The following is a 20,176-nucleotide window of genomic DNA, read 5'->3' as shown; positions in this document are numbered from 1 at the left end:
TCTTACTTATGCATGTACACTTGCAGAACAAGATAAATCATGAATTATAATGGAAATTCTATTTTCCATCTAGAAGAATACAAACACAAATCATGAGCTATTGCTACTTAATTAGATATAAATAGTGCCATACATTCTATCAAAGTCATTTTGCAGTACCCAATACAGTTCTGCAGGCATTTTTAGAACTGTATCTCCCAACGGAAAATATATTATTTTTCCATTTACTAAATTTGAAATGTCAACTGCACTTGGATATTACTTTTAATTCAATGCCATTTTTGTTTGACCATTTACTCCTTTGAAGAGCTAAGATCCTAATAATAATTTTGGATATGCTGGAAGTCATTTCTTATAACTTGTAGGAGAAAGAGGTGGCAGACCCTGCGGGCAGAGTCAAAAGAAGGCTAAACCTAGAGTCACTACAAAGCCACAAGCAGAGCAAGTCTAACCTCTTGAGTTCCATTGACTCTTACCTAGCACCAAAATAGTGCTAACCAGGGGTGAAATGCTCCCAGTTCGGACTGGCTCGGGCGAGTAGGTAGCGATGGCGGCGGGCAGTTCGGAGAACCGGTAGCAAAAATCCCTGTCCCCGCCCCCCATGCCCAGCTGAGCCACGCGATCATCAGAGGCTTTTTTTCTTTTAAATGCTTCTGAAGATCCAAGCTCTCACAATCCCAGCTGAGTTGCCTGATCAGCAGAGGGTTTTTTAAAAACCCTCTGACGATCAGGCAACTCAACTGGGATCATCAGAGCCTTTTGAAAGCATTTTTTTACATGGTTTTACATGTAAAAAATGGTTTTAAAAGTAAAAAAAAAAATTAACCACACCCACCCAGTCACGTTACCCCTCCCCCCAAGCCACACCCACAGAACCGGTAGTAACAAATTTTAGATTTCACCACTGGTGCTAACCATTAATTGAGTTGATTCCTGTGCATAGGCATGAGAAATAATGAATCAGTTTAATTGAAACTTTACGGGTGATCCTGGTCTTTTGTGCCTGACAAATCTAGCTTTAACCATTTTAAATAATTTGAGCTTGTGGTTTCTTTTTTGTTTTCTTACAGGTTTTGCTGGCTTATGCTCCTGGAGGAAAGATGGGATATAAATATTGCAAATATATACATTTACCTTAGATTCTCAGTTTATATACTGTACTGCTCATAATGTGCCACTTAAGTGTCTACATTTTTTTATAAAAATGGGTTAGAGCTATTATTAAGGCCTACTTTGTAGGAGTCAGAACTGTGAAGCATCATAACTTTTCTGCCCTTTTTGTGTCCATGGATAGCTGCCTAGAGACCCTGTTTAAGGTGACATGATAGACAGAGGATCCCCAGAGGGTTACCTATGTTAGCCAGAAGGCTGGCTGGGTATGGGAACCCGATGCATAAAAAGCAATGTCCACATAGGATCAAGAAAAGACACAGCCTTTTATTTCTGTACAGAAGCAGAAGAGGTTTCACACACAAGGAGCATACCAGAAACCAGGCACTATTATTTTTACAAAGTGAAAAGAGAAATAGTTTGATTTGTGCAACTTTGATTTCTAAGCAGTGAGCAATGTCCAATGTAGCTATAAAGAGACCTCTGCTGGTTTATTTTTTTTATCACACTTTTAACAGCAATCAGTATAGTGGAAGTATGGCCAATTTTATAGGTGTGTACTTAAAATTCAAATTCCAGAAGTCCTGTTCAGGAGAGAAAATAGGGAGAACAAAATTAGGCAATTGTGGGCAATAGTGAGGAAGACAAGACAATTTAATAGATGTGCCAATATTATTTTTTGTATTTAAGTGTCACATTTCTTATGAGTGGTCAAAGTAGCATACTTGGTAGTCTCTCTGATATTATTTCCATAATAATCCTATGAGATAGATAGGGAGGGAAGAGAATAACTGGTCCAAATTCATCCAATGACCTCTGTGGTTAAGTCAGTACTTGGAACTGAATCTCACTAGTCAAACTTTACTATTCTAACAACTATATCATATTATTAAGAAGAGAAATAGAGCATGATAAGAAACTTAAAAATCATTTTTGCATATTTGGAGGCTCTTTATTAGTTCCATTGGGGAGAAAAGGTGAATTACCACAGGTTTGGCTTAAAAATGACTACAGGTAGTCCTCGACTTACGACCACAATAGAGCCCATAATTTCTGTTGTTAAGTGAGACATTTGTTGAGTTTTGCCCCATTTTACAACATTTCTTGCCACAGTTGTTAAGTCAATCACTGCAATTAAGTTACTAACACAGTTGTTAATCTGACTTCCCCATTGAATTTTGCTTCTCAGGTCACTAAAAGTGATCACCATGACCCTGGGACACTGCTACTGTCATGAGTCAGTTGCCAAGTGTCTGAATTTTGATCATGTGACCATGGGGATGTTGCAATGGTCATAAGTATGAAAAATGGTCATAAGTCTTTTGTTTCAGTGCCGTTGTAACTTTGAATGGTCACTAAATGAACTATTGTAAGTTGAGGACTACCTATATGTAAGACTATAACTAGTACCCTACTGGATCAGATTTCTGACCCATCGAATCCAGCAATTTGTTCACACAGTGGCCAACCAACTTCACAGTTGCCCACAGGTCTCCCAGCATATGGCTTTCAGAGGCAGTCACACTGACCTCAAAAGGCTAAGAGTCATTGACTCCCATGTTTTTAGTGAAAGGGTCCAACACTTTTTTGAAGCCAACCAAATTGGTAGCCAGCACTACATCACACGGTAGTGAATTGTAAAGTATAATTGCACGTGGTGTAAATTCCTTTTGTCTGCCCTGATTCTTCCAGGATTCAATTTCATTGGCTGATCTCTGGTTCTAGTCTTTTAGGAAAAGGAAAAGGAAAAGGAAAAGAAGCTTCTCCTACTTCCACTTATGCCATTGGGTATCTTGGCTTTTAACCTTCCTTTTGTGGCAGGCAGCTACCAAAAGCATCAATGGACATATCTGCCTCTCAAGAGATTATCTTTAAAATATTATTTCAGTTTAGGTGCCTGCTTACTATCGCTCCGCGGTTCAAAGCAAGACAAAGGAATTAGAGCGTAAGCTGTCACGGACCACTGACACGGTATCTGAAATATATGAAAGCTTATTTTATCATTCATCTCTTCGTCTCGTAGATGTCGAAAAAGGAGTCATTCTGCCGCAAGCAGCAACGCCCCCCCCCCACACCCCTACTGACTTAATATGGATTTGTTATCTCACCAGGAATCGTTAGATGCAGCTCACATACACACCCGTCATAAACCAACGGCTTAGAGGCTTTCCCTACCCACCAAAAGGCCAATTCACCCTTTCCATCCTCAATTCTCCCTTCCCGCCTCCGCCCTCTGGGAGGCGACGATCACCTAACCCCGCCTTCGTCCTCTCTCTCTCTCTCTCTCTCTCTCTCTCTCTCTCTCTCGTTCTCTCGCTCTCGCCCAAACAGAGAATTGACCCTCCTCGCGCCCCGTATCGCGCTTACTTCCGTTCCGGCTCCTCTAGGAAGCCGTTCGATTTCCGGGGTTGGACTCTGAGGGAGCAGGATGGTGAGGGAAAAAAAGGGGGCTTGTGGGGGGAGGGGGGCTGCGGGGGGGCTTCTTAAGGCCCGTTTGGAGCCTCTTCCAAATGTCCCCTGGGTGAGACCGATTCCCTTAAGCCAGGGTATCCTTTCCTCCCGGCCTGGGTCCTTTGGGCGCTGTTATGCGATGTCATGATCGCTTCGTTTCCATAGCGGAGAAGTGCGGGGAAGCGGTATTTGGGGGGGGGCGCGGGGGGCGGTTAGGCCAAAATAGCCTCGGATATGTAGGGAATGTATGATTTTCTTACTGTTTTCGGACGACAGTCAGAAAAGAAAATGAGGCGTTCTTCCCGTCACCACCATTTTAACTACTATCCCTCTAACTGCTGGGCGGTTGTCCAATGTGCAGGTCTCATATATATGAGTATATATGTATATATGATGGTTGTTAGTTGCGAAGTTGTGTCCGACCCATCACGACCCCATGGACAACGTTCCTCCAGGCCTTCCTGTCCTCTACCATCCTCCGGAGTCCATTTAAGCTCATGCCTACTGCTTCAGTGACTCCATCCAGCCACCTCATTCTCTGTCGTCCTCTTCTTCTTTTGCCTTCAATCTTTCCCAGCATTAGGTTCTTCTCCAGTGAGTCCTTCCTTCTCATTAGGTGGCCAAAGTATTTGAGTTTCATCTTCAGGATCTGGCCTTCTAAAGAGCAGTCAGGGATGTATATATGATATATACACACATATCTCGGTGTGGATATACTTTTTCCATATGTACACACACAGAGATAAACACAATATGCATTATATTTACAGACATCCTTGTGTGATGTGGGAATATTTACAGTTTCTCTTTCTAAACCAGGGTTGTATTGCAAGATTGCAACCAACATCAAAACAGAAAATTCTTGCTTATTGCTCCTTGGGCCAGCCAGCTTCAAGCTATATGTGTAGCAGTTCAATGACTCTTAAGGGTGTTTTTGCTATTTGTTAACATTAATTAGGTTCAGTGTTACTTAGTGACCTTAAATGCACAGATATTCTTGTCTGAGATTTTTCAGCCGAAAAATTAACTGATAAATTGGTTGCTGCAGATAATTTAGGATGCTTAAAGTATACCCCCCCTTCCTGTTTTAATTACCATTTGTTTACCGCTTTGTATACAACACGGAATATGATTCCGTTTTTCAGAATTTCTGCTAAAATGGTAATCATCAAAAGGACTCTTAGAAAGTCATGTCTTATTTATGCTTAGAAGGTCATTAAAATGAATTGGACCCAGGGAGAAATCAGTATTGCCTGTATGGATTTCTTGCATATCAAAAACATTTCCTTATTTTTATAGCATTTCCCTGCTCTGGAGAGTTTTCTGGAACAGTTTTTTTTTTTTTACAATGTCAGAAGAATGAAAGGGGAATTACTTCTGTCTTCATTCTTTTGACAGTTGTTTCAGAAGGAAAAACTGACTTTGAGTTTGTATATAGTTTATGGTATAGTTGCCTTTTTTTTTTTCCTTTTCTGAGTTTCATTGATATTTTGTCTCCAAATGTAGGGTCAGAGTCAGAGTGGTGGACATGGTCCTGGAGGTGGCAAGAAGGATGACAAAGTAAGGAAAAATAACTTTTACCTGGTGTGTTTTGTTAAGAGAATATTTGTAGAAAACATCTTCCATGCTAAAAATATATATTTTTCCTCAGTTGCCCTTAATATATAAAAACTCAGAAAATAAAATATTGTGTTTTTAATATATTATGAACCGATGTTAAATTTTCATTGCAGTGATCTAGTTTTCAGAATTATGTAGTTGCTATTACTGTAGTGTATATGGATAAGTAGTCAATTTAAATATGCCATGATTTATGTGCCTTTCTCTTTCATTTTTATTGATTATAATTTATTTAATCTGGACCCTATGATTTAATAGAAATTATAGTTCTGCTCAAAATTTGAAACTGTCTAATAATTTCTAATAACCATAGTTAAGACAAATCATAGTTCATAATTCAATGTTTAAGCCATCCCTGTAGGTACACTGATAATAATTATAATTTATTAAGCCTATATGTTGCCAGACTCCCAGTAACTCTGGCCAGCTCACAACTACAAAATTATTAAATAAAAATGGAAAGTGGGGGAGACCAAATGGAATGAAACAAGCGGTCTCACCCTCCCTTGCCAAAGGACTGGGCAAAGAGATAGGTCTTCACACTTCTTCTAAACAACAATAGATTGGAGGCCATCCTAATTTCAGAGGTCAGGCCCTGCTACAAAGAAGATGTGTTTCTGTGGTCCCAATAGATGACATTTCAATCTGGAACACACCAATTGGCTGAGCAGACACTATGGGAGACGGGCAGTCCCTCAAGTAATCAGGCTCTATGCCATGGAGAATTATGGAAGTTAAATCCCAATTTATCTAGAAAGCAATATAATGACTTTAAAGTTTGCTTTAGATGATTTATGAAATATTGGGCAATTTAGAACTTTTGAAATATTTGACAAAACCTTCTGGAACTTGTGTTGGAATCTTATAGGACAAAAAGAAGAAATATGAACCTCCAGTTCCAACACGAGTGGGGAAAAAGAAGAAGAAAACAAAGGGACCAGATGCTGCCAGCAAACTTCCACTGGGTAAGCATGGTTTGTGCCATATCCCCGAGTAGCTATAGCTAAGATATAGGTAGTTTTTTCAGCATGCAAAAAGCCCCCATTTCGTACATGAGCAACTTAGTTTTCAAAGCTCTCAGCTTGAAACATTGAAGGGTTAAAGAGTAACTGGGACTGAACTAGGTTACACAGTGGTTTGTTCTGAAATAGAAAAAACACTAAAGATATTTTCATCTTTAGGCTACTATTTCATATGATCCAAACATTAAATCATAGAATTGGAAGAAGCCACATTTTTTAATTGATTTCAGGAACTGATTATTTTACAAACATAAAAACATGATTTACCTTTCCTTGGAATAAGATGCAGCCCTCTCAAGAATTTCTTTAAATCATGTCCTTGGATTTTGTTTAGTCTCACATATTGCTACATCAGTTCCATGCAAAAAGACAAAATTCTTCCATCAAAAAGCAGTGCCCAAAATAATAGGAACAAGAGCATCCCAGAAAAAAGATAGGAATTTTAAAATCATTTTAGTTCGCTGTCCCTTTTTTCAATTCACCTAAACAAGTTGAATGTATTATTCCAGACCCTACATTTAGAAACTCTTTCATTTAATTGTAGTCACTCCTCATACTCAGTGCAGACTCAAATTATTGAAGCTGGAAAGAATTAAGGATTATCTTCTGATGGAGGAAGAGTTCATTAGAAACCAGGAACAGATGAAACCTTTGGAAGAAAAGCAAGAGGTATGTATGCTTTGAATAGAAAAAAAACCTGCTTACATTTATCAGGTTGTGGGTTTTTTTGGTTATCAACTTACTTATCCTCTATTTTGTATCTTCTAACTTCACTTCATTCACCCATATGAAAAAAGACTATATGAAAAAGAACAAATGTTAAATCTCTAAAATGCCATGGTATTCTTTCATACCAATTGATCTGAATTTTAAATAAAGGTAGAATATAACTTACAACCACAATTGGGACAATAATTTCATTGCTAAGCAAGGTGGTTTTTGAGTTGTACCCGATTATATATAGAAATATATATATAGAGTAGAAGTTAGTTTGAGTAATAATGTGGTGGCATGTTTGCAGTAACATCATAAAAGAACCTAAAAATCTCTGAATTCTATAATTCTGTTTCAACAAGATATTTATAGTCAGCACTTTGATTCTATTGATCACCATAATCCTAAAGTCCTTTTCCTTTCTCATCTCACACCCCATTAGATAATGCAGAGTTTATTTCATTTACTACCTACTTATAGTTAAATGTCTGTTAAATTTATGTACTAATATATGTCCATTTAAATGCCATTCAAATGCTCTTTCCTCATGGATTGGAAAAATCTTTTAGACTAACTCTCTTAAATAGTTTGGTGTCATCAAGTAATTTGACTAAATAATCTTGCTGACCTAATACAGATCATTTAAATCTCAGTCCCAGTTTCATAGATGATCCTTGTGGGAATCTCAGTTTTCATTCTCCATTATGAGAAAGGTAGAAATAAACCAGACCTAGTTTGACTGTAGAGGTAGATAATACCAATTGACTATTTTAAGTCATTTCTGAGAATGTAATTGAAATAGCATTTGTGTGAGGTCTTAAGTATTAAGATATTAGATGCTTAATACTTAGATGTTAATAGTGAGATACTATTAATAGTGAGAATACTTAGACAATTCTTCTGTTTTGGGATTGTTGAGGATGCCATAAAATTATCATTTCTTAATTGTGTAATAGATATAGAGATTGTTGGGATGCCTGGCAATTTGTAATACATAATCATAGTTTCTTTTTGTGTGCTTGTTTGCAGGAAGAGAGGTCAAAGGTGGATGATCTGAGAGGGACTCCAATGTCTGTAGGGACCTTGGAGGAGATAATTGATGATAATCATGCTATTGTGTCCACATCAGTGGGATCAGAACACTATGTCAGTATTCTTTCTTTTGTAGACAAGGATTTGCTAGAGCCAGGATGTTCAGTTCTACTTAATCATAAGGTAATTCTTGCTTTTTTTGTCTGTGATTGAAAGCACTGAAAGTAGATAAACGTTATGAACATCTTAATATTATCTAGATTAAACTAAAAGCCATTAAGATATAGAATTTTACCTTGATGAAGACAATGTGATCTCTCAGAACAGTAACTAGTAACATATGTAACATATAACATATATAACCAGTAACAATAGGAGATTCCCTTCTACAGAGAAAAAGAAACCACTCAGGCATTTATTCATAAATTATAACATTCTTACAGTATTCAGATTAAAAAGAAAAAATTAATGGAAATTTACCAGTCCTCCAACCAATATGGTGGGCCTGTTGGTTTCTTGCCTCCTTTCCAAGCTGTATGCTAGGTTTACAGCTTGCAAGGAGGGGGGTGTTGTTTCTTTTGATTATGATTTTCTTTAAAAAGCTACAGACTCAGCAAAATTTAAACAACCTCAGTAAGAGAGGTGATAATGCCCCCCACCGAAAATGAAATGAAGCAAGTTAAGTTGCAATTCTGACTTTTTGTTTATCAGAACCAACCAAGGTTGTAGCATTCTTGGACAAAAAATAAATACAAATGATGACAGGATCATCATTTATCTACTACTTTGTGTCCAGACTAAGACACGTATTGAGTCACACCGAAGTGGCTGTTGAGACCAGGTCTATCTGCTGACCTGTAAAATTATTTGTATTTGTGCAACCTGTCATAATGTAGAGAATATATAATAAAGTCATTATATAGAGAATATAACACGTGACCTGGCTTGTCCACGGTACTTGCTCATCCCTTCCCAAAAAGGTTGAGGTGCATCCCCATAACCTTCAGATTTGCCAGGAAGCCATCTCTTTTTCCAGTGGTCTGGGAAAGAAACTTCCATCAATTTAACTACATTTAACCAGAAGCTACAGAGTGCCAGTCTCTGAGAAATAGATTTTAGGAGCTGAATTTGACCTTGTGAAATGTCCTATTAGTCTCTAATTTCTACTTTATGCTAAACCCATAACAGACCAACGGCTTAAATGCTTTCCTACTATTGGATGCTTCTGCCCATTGCTTTTAACAGGTCCATGCTGTGATTGGTGTCTTAATGGATGACACGGATCCTTTAGTTACAGTGATGAAAGTGGAAAAAGCCCCACAAGAGACATATGCAGATATTGGAGGCCTGGATAACCAAATTCAAGAAATCAAGGTATTAATATTTCTTGCATTGTCCAATAGTGGAAAAATGCCAGAACATTTTATTACTAGATGATGCCTTAGAGTTGCAATACTTCTATTTCTGTTCCATGTGGCTTTTATTTAAATGGCTTTGGTATTTTGCTTATTTCAATAACTGCTTATTTGAAATAATAGTTTGATAATTGTCACTGCCACCATGTCTTCTCTAGGAAGATGCTTTTCTGCCCAAGGAATGTATGCATATATTTTCCATTCATACAAGTCTTTGCAGGTCCCATGCTGAGATCTATTCATTGACCCAGTACCTCATAACTTTCCTCAAGGCTTCCCAGTTTAAGAGCCTAAATTCTTAGACCAGCTCTAATCTCTAGGTATGTCAATCAAAATGATAGGAGGAATGTTTTTAAAGAAATTTCTAAGATGGAGTAACATGCAGCATGTAGCATAAAGATATGTGACTAGATGAGCTAGTCCTTCCTTCCCTCCTTTAGAGTTGGTTCAATCTCACCGAAAATAAATTTTATTGATTCTATAATTTACAGGTCTGTAATTCCTTTTTTCAACACTATTTGCATTTTGAGTTATCTTTTGTTTTCAAACATTTTGTGACTGAAATATGATACATGTATGGTGAAAGCCAGGCACAGCTTTTGAAGGAGTTGTGTAAAAAAAAAAGGCAATGTAATTATTTGAAGTGCACCTTATTCAAATGAACAATAGGTTTGAGGTAGGAAACAGTTATTCCAGAATAGAGGAATTCAGGTTGAAAAATATTATGTGTTCATCTCCATGGCAAGCACATTATATTAATTAAATGTTAATATTGGCCATTATAGCAGTGCCTTGATTTGTGATTTTCTAACTAGGAGGAGCCTTAGTTTGATAAAAGGCTTGATCAACCCTTCAAGGTATATGTAATTTCTTCCTTCTAGGAATCTGTGGAGCTACCTTTGACTCATCCTGAGTATTATGAAGAAATGGGAATAAAGCCACCCAAAGGGGTCATTCTGTATGGGCCTCCTGGCACAGGTATTTTTTTCTTGTATTTTTATATCAGCATGTGGCAATACATTTATTATAGAATAATATATTGAAGTGTTTATATCAATAAAGACAATCAATCTGCCGTAGCATATGTCTCATCATATTGGATGAAAGCTATAATGAACATATTATTGCTGTTTTTGAATTTGGTCTTTATGATTTGATGGTCTTCAAACATGCTTGAAGAAGAGCTAAAGCGTAACGTATTTACTTCTAGCTTGTTTACCTCCGTCAGAAAAAAATCAGATAGTGTTTTCAGGATATGTGATGCAGAAACTAACTGATACCGGTATTTCTCAAACAGTGATATGAGTCACTAGTGACAGAAATGAAAAAAGTTCCCATGAGGGCAAGAGTATAGCAGCCAAGATCCAGTAGAACATCCTGAGGTAGCAGGAAGAGAACATTGTAGCAGAATATTTTTCTAAACTTGAATTTAGAAGCCAAAGCCATATCTCTTCCGGTATTCAGATGTATTTTTTAGCTTAGACTTCGGGGAAAACTCCTTCCTCAATAACAATGCTATTTCAGTTCCTGTAAACCTTCACTATTTTACAATTAAAAGAAAAAATGATCAATATACTTATAGCAATTTTAAGGACCTTAAAATTATCATAATTAATAATATCAGACTAGCTATAAGAAAGCTTTTTATTTCTAACTTGATTTTTTGGTAAAACAATTGGTTAATTTAAAACATGGACATTTAGAATCACTGATCAATTTGGAATCTTAAGTGAATTGATACTAGTTTAGTAAATCTGTATGATGGTTTATTTTCATTTTGGCTCTTTGTCCAATTTATACAAAGTGGTAATCAATTTGTGATTAACATCCAGGTACTTGTTAGATCCATTCCACAGTGTTCTCAAAGCCCAATCAGGCTTTAATTCTTCAATTTTAAGAAAAAAAGGGGGGAATCAGGTTTTGGGGCAAATTTTATCTAGGAAAGCATGGTGTATCCATGGGGAACCAGAGGGCAGATACCTTATCAAGCCAAATCAGATTTCATTATCTGTTTGGAAAATGATAGTGCTAGAGATATGTGTGTGTGTGCATGGAGAAAGTAGATAGAAATAATGAACTGAAATTTTCCCCTCATATTAGGTATGGAAAATTATGAGAAATGTTTTTGAAAATTAGGACATTATGGATGATTCTACACCCCAAGTGAAACTATGCTTCTCATATTAACTTGCATAGACATAGTGTGTGAGATCTGTCAGCCCATTGATGCTGAAACTGCTGTCTTTTAAGGAAGTATGGTTGATTTGTTCATTCTATTACTTTCTTTGCATAGATTCACCATGTAAGAATAAAATAATTTCTTATTTCAAATATGAAAGTGACAAAGAGTACTTTCTGAGCATCTTTTTAAATTGACAGGAAATCAGTTTATCTGTTCCTGCTTCTCCTTCTGCACTTCAGACAGTGAATTCAAATAGGAAAATTTTGTTTATGTGTCTCAAGCATATAATCACTTCCAAGGTATAACTCCATTGTTTATTGACTTAAAATGCCAAACTTGATCTCTAGTAGAAGGCTGAGGACTTTCGTCAATATACAGATTTGGGAGATTGCCTTCATGCATGTATGTGTAACATAAGTTGGAGCATGTGCTAACTTTCTGGCATTTTGTAATTAAACAGGTAAAACGTTATTAGCCAAAGCTGTGGCAAATCAGACTTCTGCCACCTTCCTGAGAGTGGTTGGTTCTGAACTTATCCAGAAATATTTGGGAGATGGACCAAAGCTTGTTCGAGAACTTTTTAGAGTAGCTGAGGAGCATGCCCCGTCAATTGTCTTCATTGATGAAATTGATGCCATAGGTACCAAAAGGTAGGATGTCATAGTCATTTCCATGCTGAGCATCATATGCATATCTTTTAACACTCTTTCCTTTCTTTAAATTGGTTTTCAGAAGTGGTTTGTATGCTGCCATCTTCAATTGTAAGACAATGGTCAACCCTTGTACTTGTAGGGGCACATTAGTGCTAGCATGCTTCAGACTAAAATGTCTGAGTTTAATCATTCTTTAATTTATAAGATATTTAACTGTATTGCTAAAACCTGACATTTTTAAAAACAAAGGGAGCAGGGCTAATGTGGAATGGGTAGCTAGAAAGCATTTTTTCTTTTTAATGAATTCAGACTCTATAATTGTTTGTGAAATATTATATAATTTATTACTGTGTTTCATTCCTATATATTTTGGGGGGGGGAGGGAATTCAAGACTAGGAGCATTCCTTTACTTTTATCCTCACTGCAACCTTGCAAATTAGGTTTAGTAGGGGGATTTGAATTTGGATGTTTTGCATCCCCGTCCAACTTGTTGATCACTCCATGCACTGAGGGAGTGGAACATTTATGTTTGCCAAGAATAAAGTCCTAGGGACAAGAGATAGGCCTGAAAGGGAGATGGGTGGGAAATACTTTGTTGGATATACTTCTGTAAAGGGAATAGTTGGAATGGAGGAGGCAGGAGAAAGGGAAATCCCATTGTGGTTACTTTTGCCAATCAGTGGATCTATTGAGGGCATCACTCCGTCCTTCCCCTTGAATGTAGAAAGACACTGGCTGGATTTCATAACATTTCTAGAGGATTAGAAATCCAAAACACACCTTCCTAAGAATAGAGTACAAACCATTCACTTCAATAACGTTTACTACAGTTTAAGTCTGCATAAATTTTCATCTTCCATTTTTCTTCTCTTTCTTTCTTCCCATAGCCCATCCTCATTCTGTTTCCTCCTCTTTTTTTTTTTTCCTGCTGCTATAAGGAGGCAGAGTATGTGTCTGGAAGTTGTTTATGTGTATATGCAGATGGAGGAACAGGCGCTTTATTTTACAGAATATTTGTTATTGATTCATTAGGATTGACTTAATTTTTACAGCTTTGTCCTTTTTTGAAGTTTACTTTGTGGCAAATATGTGCATAAATAAAAATATATCATGTTTGTTGAAGAAAGATAATCTTTAGTATTGACTGAGTGAACATGGAGAGGAAAGAGATGATGAATTCTGTATGTGGTTATAATAATTTCATCTTTTAAGGTTCATCTTTTAATAGGAATCACTTGGAGCAGGAAAATAGCTACAAATACAAAACTGCTATTATGAATTAGTGTTATTAAGGAAATTAAATGCTGCTCATAGCATTCTCTCAGCTGCAGAACCTGTTGTACTCTAATCAGAGAGTTTTTAATTGAACTTCAGAAATGATGTCTTATCCTGGGTGAACAGTGTTCTGTGTATTCCTTGCTTCTACCAAAATGTAATTCATTGCCCTGTGGTTTCTCAGTGGATTACTGTAGGTAAAGAAAAAGATTGTGTTCTATGGGTATTCTAACCTCAACTTAGGTATTTTTTTTCCTATTCGAAAGGTACGATTCTAACTCGGGGGGAGAAAGGGAAATCCAACGAACAATGTTGGAGTTGCTGAACCAATTAGATGGGTTTGATTCACGTGGAGATGTAAAGGTGATCATGGCTACTAACAGAATAGAAACATTGGATCCAGCTTTAATCAGACCAGGTAAAAAATATGATGGTCATATTTAACTACTTAAAATCTAACTGCTTCTAATGATTAGTTTCATGTAGAACAATGTGGTGTGTTCCCTATACAGTACGTCATGGTGTTTCCTAGAGCGTTCTGTGTTTTTCATTAGAATGGGTTGATCCAAGCTGATCTGGGAATGGTTTGAAAAAACTTGGGAATCCAAAAGCTTGAAATGTTTTGCTCTTTCAAAAGGTTCACTTTTCACTCAATTTGGCCTAATCAGGGGAAAAACAGTATTCTAGAGAATGAATTACTGCGTTTTCTACAAATTTTATAGCTTTCTTTCTGAAGCTTTTATTATTATGTTTGTAAGGATGTGTGTGCACATATATATGTATGTATTTGATTTTATGGCTATCACAAATATATAATTCTCAGTGACTAACAATATTAAAAGTAATAAAATCCTATACAAAAATCCTAACCCTATATAAAAACATAAAACACATAGCAGTCAAGGGAACATTGCAAAAACATCAATCAACGCAACCAGGCAACAAGCTCAAGCACAGAACCAACTCTTCAAGACCTGGTAAAAGGCCAGCAGGGTAGGGACCAGTCAGATCTCCAGAAAGAAGATGGATGGATGGCATGGTAGAAAGGTTCTCCTCTGCCAGCACACACTTAGGATCCAGGGTGTGGATTGCTGGACCAGATGGAATGACTAGAAACAGACATATATTGAATTTTAGAATATTGTGTAAGCACATAAACACACACAAAGAAAGGATCTCCCTTAAGACTCTTCATTCTTTTGGGGATGGTGGGAACATGTGGAATTTTGGGGAAGTGTCATGACTACCATTTCAGACAAAGAGCTTGTAAGTGTGGGAGATAGGTCTTATTACTCAAATTCTTTTTTTTTTTTTCCAATTGTCAGTTTGCCACCTCTGCAGCCAAGACTGAAAAAACATGGTGCGACAACTGATACTAATTTAATCAATATGTGATTGGGATTAAGAAAGAAGGTTTCTGGAGTGCCTATTCATGTAACTTGATATTGAACAGTACATAAAATAATTTGAAATATAAATATTTGTGTGGCTTACGAAATTTGAGGGAAGAAGAAATGTTTTGGTCCATCAGTATGGAGAAATAATTGTATTTGTGAAGTAGGGAGGAAATAAAAATGAAATTCTATGCATCTAACATAACTGTCCAAAAATGCACTGGTATTTTCTGAGGTAGCATCAAGGCTAAATAATGGTGTTATTTTCCAAGGAAAGCTTTCTATTTTTGGTTCCACAGGCAAAAATTGAAACTGCTAATTGTTTTTTCTAAATTCTAGGACGTATTGACAGGAAGATAGAATTTCCTCTGCCAGATGAAAAAACAAAGAAACGCATCTTTCAGATTCACACCAGCAGAATGACTTTGGCAGATGATGTTACTCTAGATGAGTTGATAATGGCTAAAGATGATCTGTCTGGGGCAGATATAAAGGTAAAATCCTTGATAACAAATTATACCTCCCCTCCCCGAAACTAATTGAGCATTTGTGTCATGCAGTATACGGCATCCCTTTCCAATGAAGACTACAAATGTCCTTTGTTTAACCTGTCATTAAAGAAATTGTGGCTCTGCAGTTTTGCTTCCAGAAAGCCTCAGTCACTGTCTTTCTTTTCTCTTTTTCACCCATTTTTAAAAAACACTGGTTTTTCTACTTCCTGATACAGGTAGTCCTGGACTTACAACAATTTGTTTACTAACCATTCGAAGTTACAACAGCACTGAAAAAAGTGACCTGTGACCCCTTTTCAAACTTAGGACCATTGCCATCCCTGTGATCAATGATCGATCAAAAGTCAGCCATTTGGCAACTGGTTCATATTTATAATGCTTGCAATGTCTCTGGATCATGTGACCACCTTTTGCTTCTGACAAGCAAAGTCAATGGGAAAGCCAGATTCAATTAACAACCATGTTAATAACTTCAGTGATTCACTTAACAACTGTGGCAAGAAATGTTGTAAAATGGGGCAACCACTCGCTTAACTGTCTCGCTTAGCAATAGAAATTTTGGGCTCAATTCTGTTCATAAATTGAGAACTACCTGTAGTAAATATTTCATTGTTATGGCAATCTTTTCTGAGGGAAGGGGATGTTTCCACCCACTCACCCCCATAAATATTTAGAAGAGCTTTATTGGTCATTGTTGGGAAGGGGGAAATCATCAATGGAAAAGAAAATGAACATGAGAGTTGCATGCTTGATGTAAAAAACTTGTAAAGAATTGGTGGGGCTATTTTCACTAGGAATATTGGTAGCTAAGGAAGTTTGCCTATGCATCTGTTAAACGTTATTGACCTCTGTTGTGACTAGCATGTTACACTCTTTCAGGGGAATTACAATTAGGGAGGGAAAGCCGATCTAATATTAGTAATGTTTGCTGTGCATTAGTCAGATCACATTTTTTTCTAATTAATGAATATGTACTGCTTCTTTCAACCCTATGTTTGTTTGAACATTACTGGTTCTTAGCACTTCATGCAAGTCAGACTCCTGATTTTCTAATCAAATGCTTCCATTTCTAATAGGCCATTTGCACGGAAGCTGGTTTGATGGCTCTGCGTGAACGAAGAATGAAAGTAACAAACGAAGACTTCAAAAAATCAAAAGAAAATGTTCTTTATAAGAAACAGGAAGGCACTCCGGAAGGCCTCTACCTTTAACTTCCCCACCTTTGTTTTGGTCCTAGGTTGGGGTTAACTGTTTGAACCTTTTTTTTTTCTTCAGAATGTGGAAAAAGCATTAGAGAGCAAGGTGTTAGTGAATACAAAAAGAAGCTTTTCCTGCTGAAAGTATAATCATTCACTTACTGTGAATGTCTGTGTATTGTGGCATACATTCATTGTGAAATACTTTGTCATTAAAAATTGATTTCCAAGTGAATTGGGATGATTGGATTAGAATTTAAGCAAAGAAGGTTTTTAATGTGTGCCCCAGGTGTTCTGTTGCCTCTTAGTCTACAATTTTAGCAAATAGTCTAGACATTTTTAGCAGACTCTGCAAATGTTCTATAATTGGTTGTGACATTTAGTCTAAAGTGCAGCTGAATGTACGTTCCTTGAATTTACATATATATCCAGAAAGGTACTAGAAAAATAGTGATGGAAATACTGCAAAAGGACCTGATTCATGGAAAATTCATGCAGTTATCAGAAAGAAAGTTCTGAAACAGAACTGCTATCTGCAGTGAAAATGGTTTTGATGTCTGAGAAGACTCTTGTTTCATTTAGTTCTCAGTCCCCTAAGGCTATGGTTTGCCAAATCACACATACATAATAAGCAATGAGATTTCATTGCCAAAATTATTTGGACAAATAAGGTAAATCATCTTTAAAAACTGAGCCAATTCCTCCTTTCCACTTCTATAGTCAAGTTGTGCTGATTCAGTTCTTGCAACTAAGGTAATCAAATTTGTTCAAAGAAGTGAAAGTAGCCATTGTATATGAGAACATTTTCTAAATTTGACAGGGAAATGTAAAATTATGGAAATAAATTTAATTGTGAAAAATTAAACATCCATTCTATCTTTAAATGAGATATTCTGAAATTCCCAGCTCTATTCATAAAGTTTTATTCACTCTAGTGCACAGCTGGGCATTTACTGCCCCCAGTCTACATCCAGCCCCTTAGCTCTTCCTCTCTGGCCCACATGAGGCCAATCAAATATTAGAAATCAAATGTAAATATGTGCACCACAGAAAGCAGGAGAAGAAGCCAAGTCAGATCCAGCTCTGCACAGTCATCATGCGCTTCGGTCAGCTGGCAGCCATTGGAGGGCAAGGAGAAAGCGCTTTTCTGTGCCAGCACAGTGCTCACCTTTTGCTTGGAGCAACCTGAGGAGTTGAGGTGAGGGAGTTTGAGGACATCAAGTCAGGTTACATTAGCCGGTTTCTCATGTGGCCCCTTGAGAAAATTAATTGTCCACCCCTGTTCTAATGGTTAGCATGCATTTCCATTTTACCAATGAGAAACTGGCAAGACAAATTCAATATTGGAAGGTTCTTATATTAAAAAGATTTGAAACCAGTAGTTAAGCAATGCATAACCTTGCTCAGGGCCCTTTCCAAATACAGGGCTATATAATATGATTTTTTCATTGAGAGAGTAGTCTTAAATCTATCTTTCCTACTTTACCATGCTTGCTTGGAATGGGTTTTATACTACAACAGCTGAAATTCAACAGGTTGAATTACTCTGCTTTAGATGAATAGTAAATCCCTAGTAGTTCCATTTTCTGCTGCAGATGGTAAATAACTAAGGTAGTTTTTAATGTGGTGAAGGTGGATATCATTGACAAAGAGTTTTTTCCCCCTTAGGAAATGTAAAAGCAGGTTGAAAACTAAAATGAAAGTGTAGCAGGCTGTTCAGTGCACCAATGTTATGTATTATTCAAAACAACTGAGGTCATATTCGTGTCCCTGTCATACAGTAGATAAAATATAGCAGATGCCCTGTTTCTGAATGAAGAATGTTGTAAGCCTGAGGGGTAGTTCTCATAGCTGACATGAATGATTTAAACCTTGGTATGACCGATGTTGCTTTCATATTATGTCCAGCTCAACAAGGCAGCCTGTGTCAATATGGAGACCAGAAATAAATGTTGCCGGTAGAGTATTGTAGAGTCATAAATAGGTGCTCTTTTGCCAATTAGATTTCAGATCAAATTTGATTGTGGGCTTCCTGGCCACAGCTTTCTTTGCCCATTTTTCTAGTACAAAGGTAAGCATGGTGCCCATTGATGTCCACTTGGCTATTCCTAGAATCTCTGCTCAACCCACTTTCAGTGTCTCCATTTTTGTAAAAGGAGAACTGGCCTGCTATATATTTCCAGCTCCTAGCCTTACCTTGCCAGGAAAATCTAGGTGCCCCGCAGCCATGATTTAAAGACGGCAAGTAATTATAGGCCTGTGATTTATTTTAAAATAGCCTTATCTAGGGGATATTGTGTCTGGGAAAATGAGATGATGGAAGCAATCTCACTAATTTGCTTTCTAAAAAATTGCAGGGGTAGAAGCTTGTTAAATAGTTAAAAAATATCTTCTATTTGCATATATTCCTAGCAGATGTAAAGGCTGATATCCACATTGCAAGTTTAAGCCAGCGTAACTGGCTCAAATGCCAGAGATTTCTTCAATGCTCAAGTTTCTTTGGCTGTGAATACATCTGAACAGATTGAACTGTTTAACTTTGGCAATATCATTATTATGTGTAGCCCAAATTATTTATAGGTGCCAAATGCATTTCTGAACTTGAGTTTAACTTGAATGTAGCTATTTGATTGGTTTTATGAATTATTTACAAGTCAAAAAGCCCAGACCCAGCTAATATATCATGCAAGCACTTTTCCAAACAAATAAAATGCTCATAAGCAAGAGTGTACTTTTTAGAACCCTCTAAAAAAACCTTAGTGGGTGAAACAAACTCGCTTTCCAACAAAAGAACATTTCTGGGAAGACTATTTTGGCTTTTTTGTGGCCCGGATAGGGTTTTACACTGGATCTCATGACAGCCTGACTGAATATTTTCACCAGATCATCTATCAACAGCATGCAAGTTAGTTTTAATTGTACCTTGCAGGAATTGTCTCTCAGGATAATGAATAATTAACCAAAAGTTTTAGTTTGTTCCTCTTTCCAATACATTGAACAATCACCTTATTTTATTGTAGTTATAAATCTAAAATATACTTAAGATGTTTTAGCAGGTTCAAAAACAGAGTTGTTTCAGTGCCTGGGTATATGAAATTACTGCTGTGACTCCAATAGCATGTGAAAGTTTACCATTGCACTCGAGTGATATATGACTTTAAAAAAAGGAAGAGTTCCCAGGCTTGTTATTGAAGGGGCCAGAGCCTCTATACAAAATAAGGGAAGACTTGGCATTGCTCACCATTCATGTACTGGACAGACAAGCACCTGTACAGCAGTAAAATGGACTGGCTGGAGCTGCCCTCAATTCTTCACTGAACTAAAAGCTGTAATGGAGAATTAGCTTCAAATTAACTCTTATTTTTGGATTTCCCTAAACTTGAGCACATGGTGCTTCTCTCATCTTACCTGGAAACAAGAAGCTAGAAGTCCAAAATATGGAAGAGATTTCCTTTTTCTGGAAAATTTAAGAGTTTTAAATACTCTGCTTAGAGAGAGGGAGGAGGGAGAGATATTGTGTGTGTGTGTGTTAGTGTTCTGGTCCCACATTAGGATTTAAGCCAGCTGGGTTGCCTTGGGCCGATCACTCGGCCCGAGGA

At 37.0% G+C, this 20,176-nt stretch overlaps 1 protein-coding gene and 1 long non-coding RNA gene across 2 annotated transcripts; one reads left to right on the top strand and one right to left on the bottom strand.

Annotated features, from left to right (window-relative positions):
• Positions 1-1,582: 1,582 nt before the first annotated feature.
• LOC117665907 (uncharacterized) lies at positions 1,583-3,333 on the bottom strand. The gene is made up of 2 exons (XR_004591518.3): positions 3,219-3,333; positions 1,583-1,694 (listed from the first exon to the last, which is right to left on the bottom strand). It is a non-coding gene; the product is annotated as an uncharacterized LOC117665907 (long non-coding RNA).
• On the top strand, positions 3,256-16,812 carry PSMC1 (proteasome 26S subunit, ATPase 1). Its single transcript, XM_034418310.2, has 11 exons — positions 3,256-3,541; positions 5,068-5,121; positions 6,050-6,146; positions 6,748-6,872; positions 7,947-8,132; positions 9,195-9,323; positions 10,246-10,342; positions 12,007-12,196; positions 13,742-13,893; positions 15,209-15,363; positions 16,458-16,812. Exons 1-11 carry the CDS (start codon positions 3,539-3,541, stop codon positions 16,590-16,592), a joined length of 1,323 nt encoding a protein of 440 aa, XP_034274201.1. The 5' UTR covers positions 3,256-3,538; the 3' UTR covers positions 16,593-16,812.
• The last annotated feature ends 3,364 nt before the right edge of the window (positions 16,813-20,176 follow it).

The sequence above is a fragment of the Pantherophis guttatus genome, chromosome 1 (genome assembly GCF_059756535.1).
Source record: "Pantherophis guttatus breed Tessera chromosome 1, ASM5975653v1, whole genome shotgun sequence".
In the NCBI taxonomy this organism is placed as follows: domain Eukaryota; kingdom Metazoa; phylum Chordata; class Lepidosauria; order Squamata; family Colubridae; genus Pantherophis; species Pantherophis guttatus.
This window is presented reverse-complemented; position numbering and strand designations above follow the sequence as displayed.

Excerpts from the sequence above, each read along its gene's own strand:
- PSMC1 (XM_034418310.2), top strand. Across the intron at positions 9,324-10,245 it reads ACCAAATTCAAGAAATCAAG|GAATCTGTGGAGCTACCTTT; the intron begins GTATTAATATTT and ends TCTTCCTTCTAG. Across the intron at positions 12,197-13,741 it reads GATGCCATAGGTACCAAAAG|GTACGATTCTAACTCGGGGG; the intron begins GTAGGATGTCAT and ends CCTATTCGAAAG.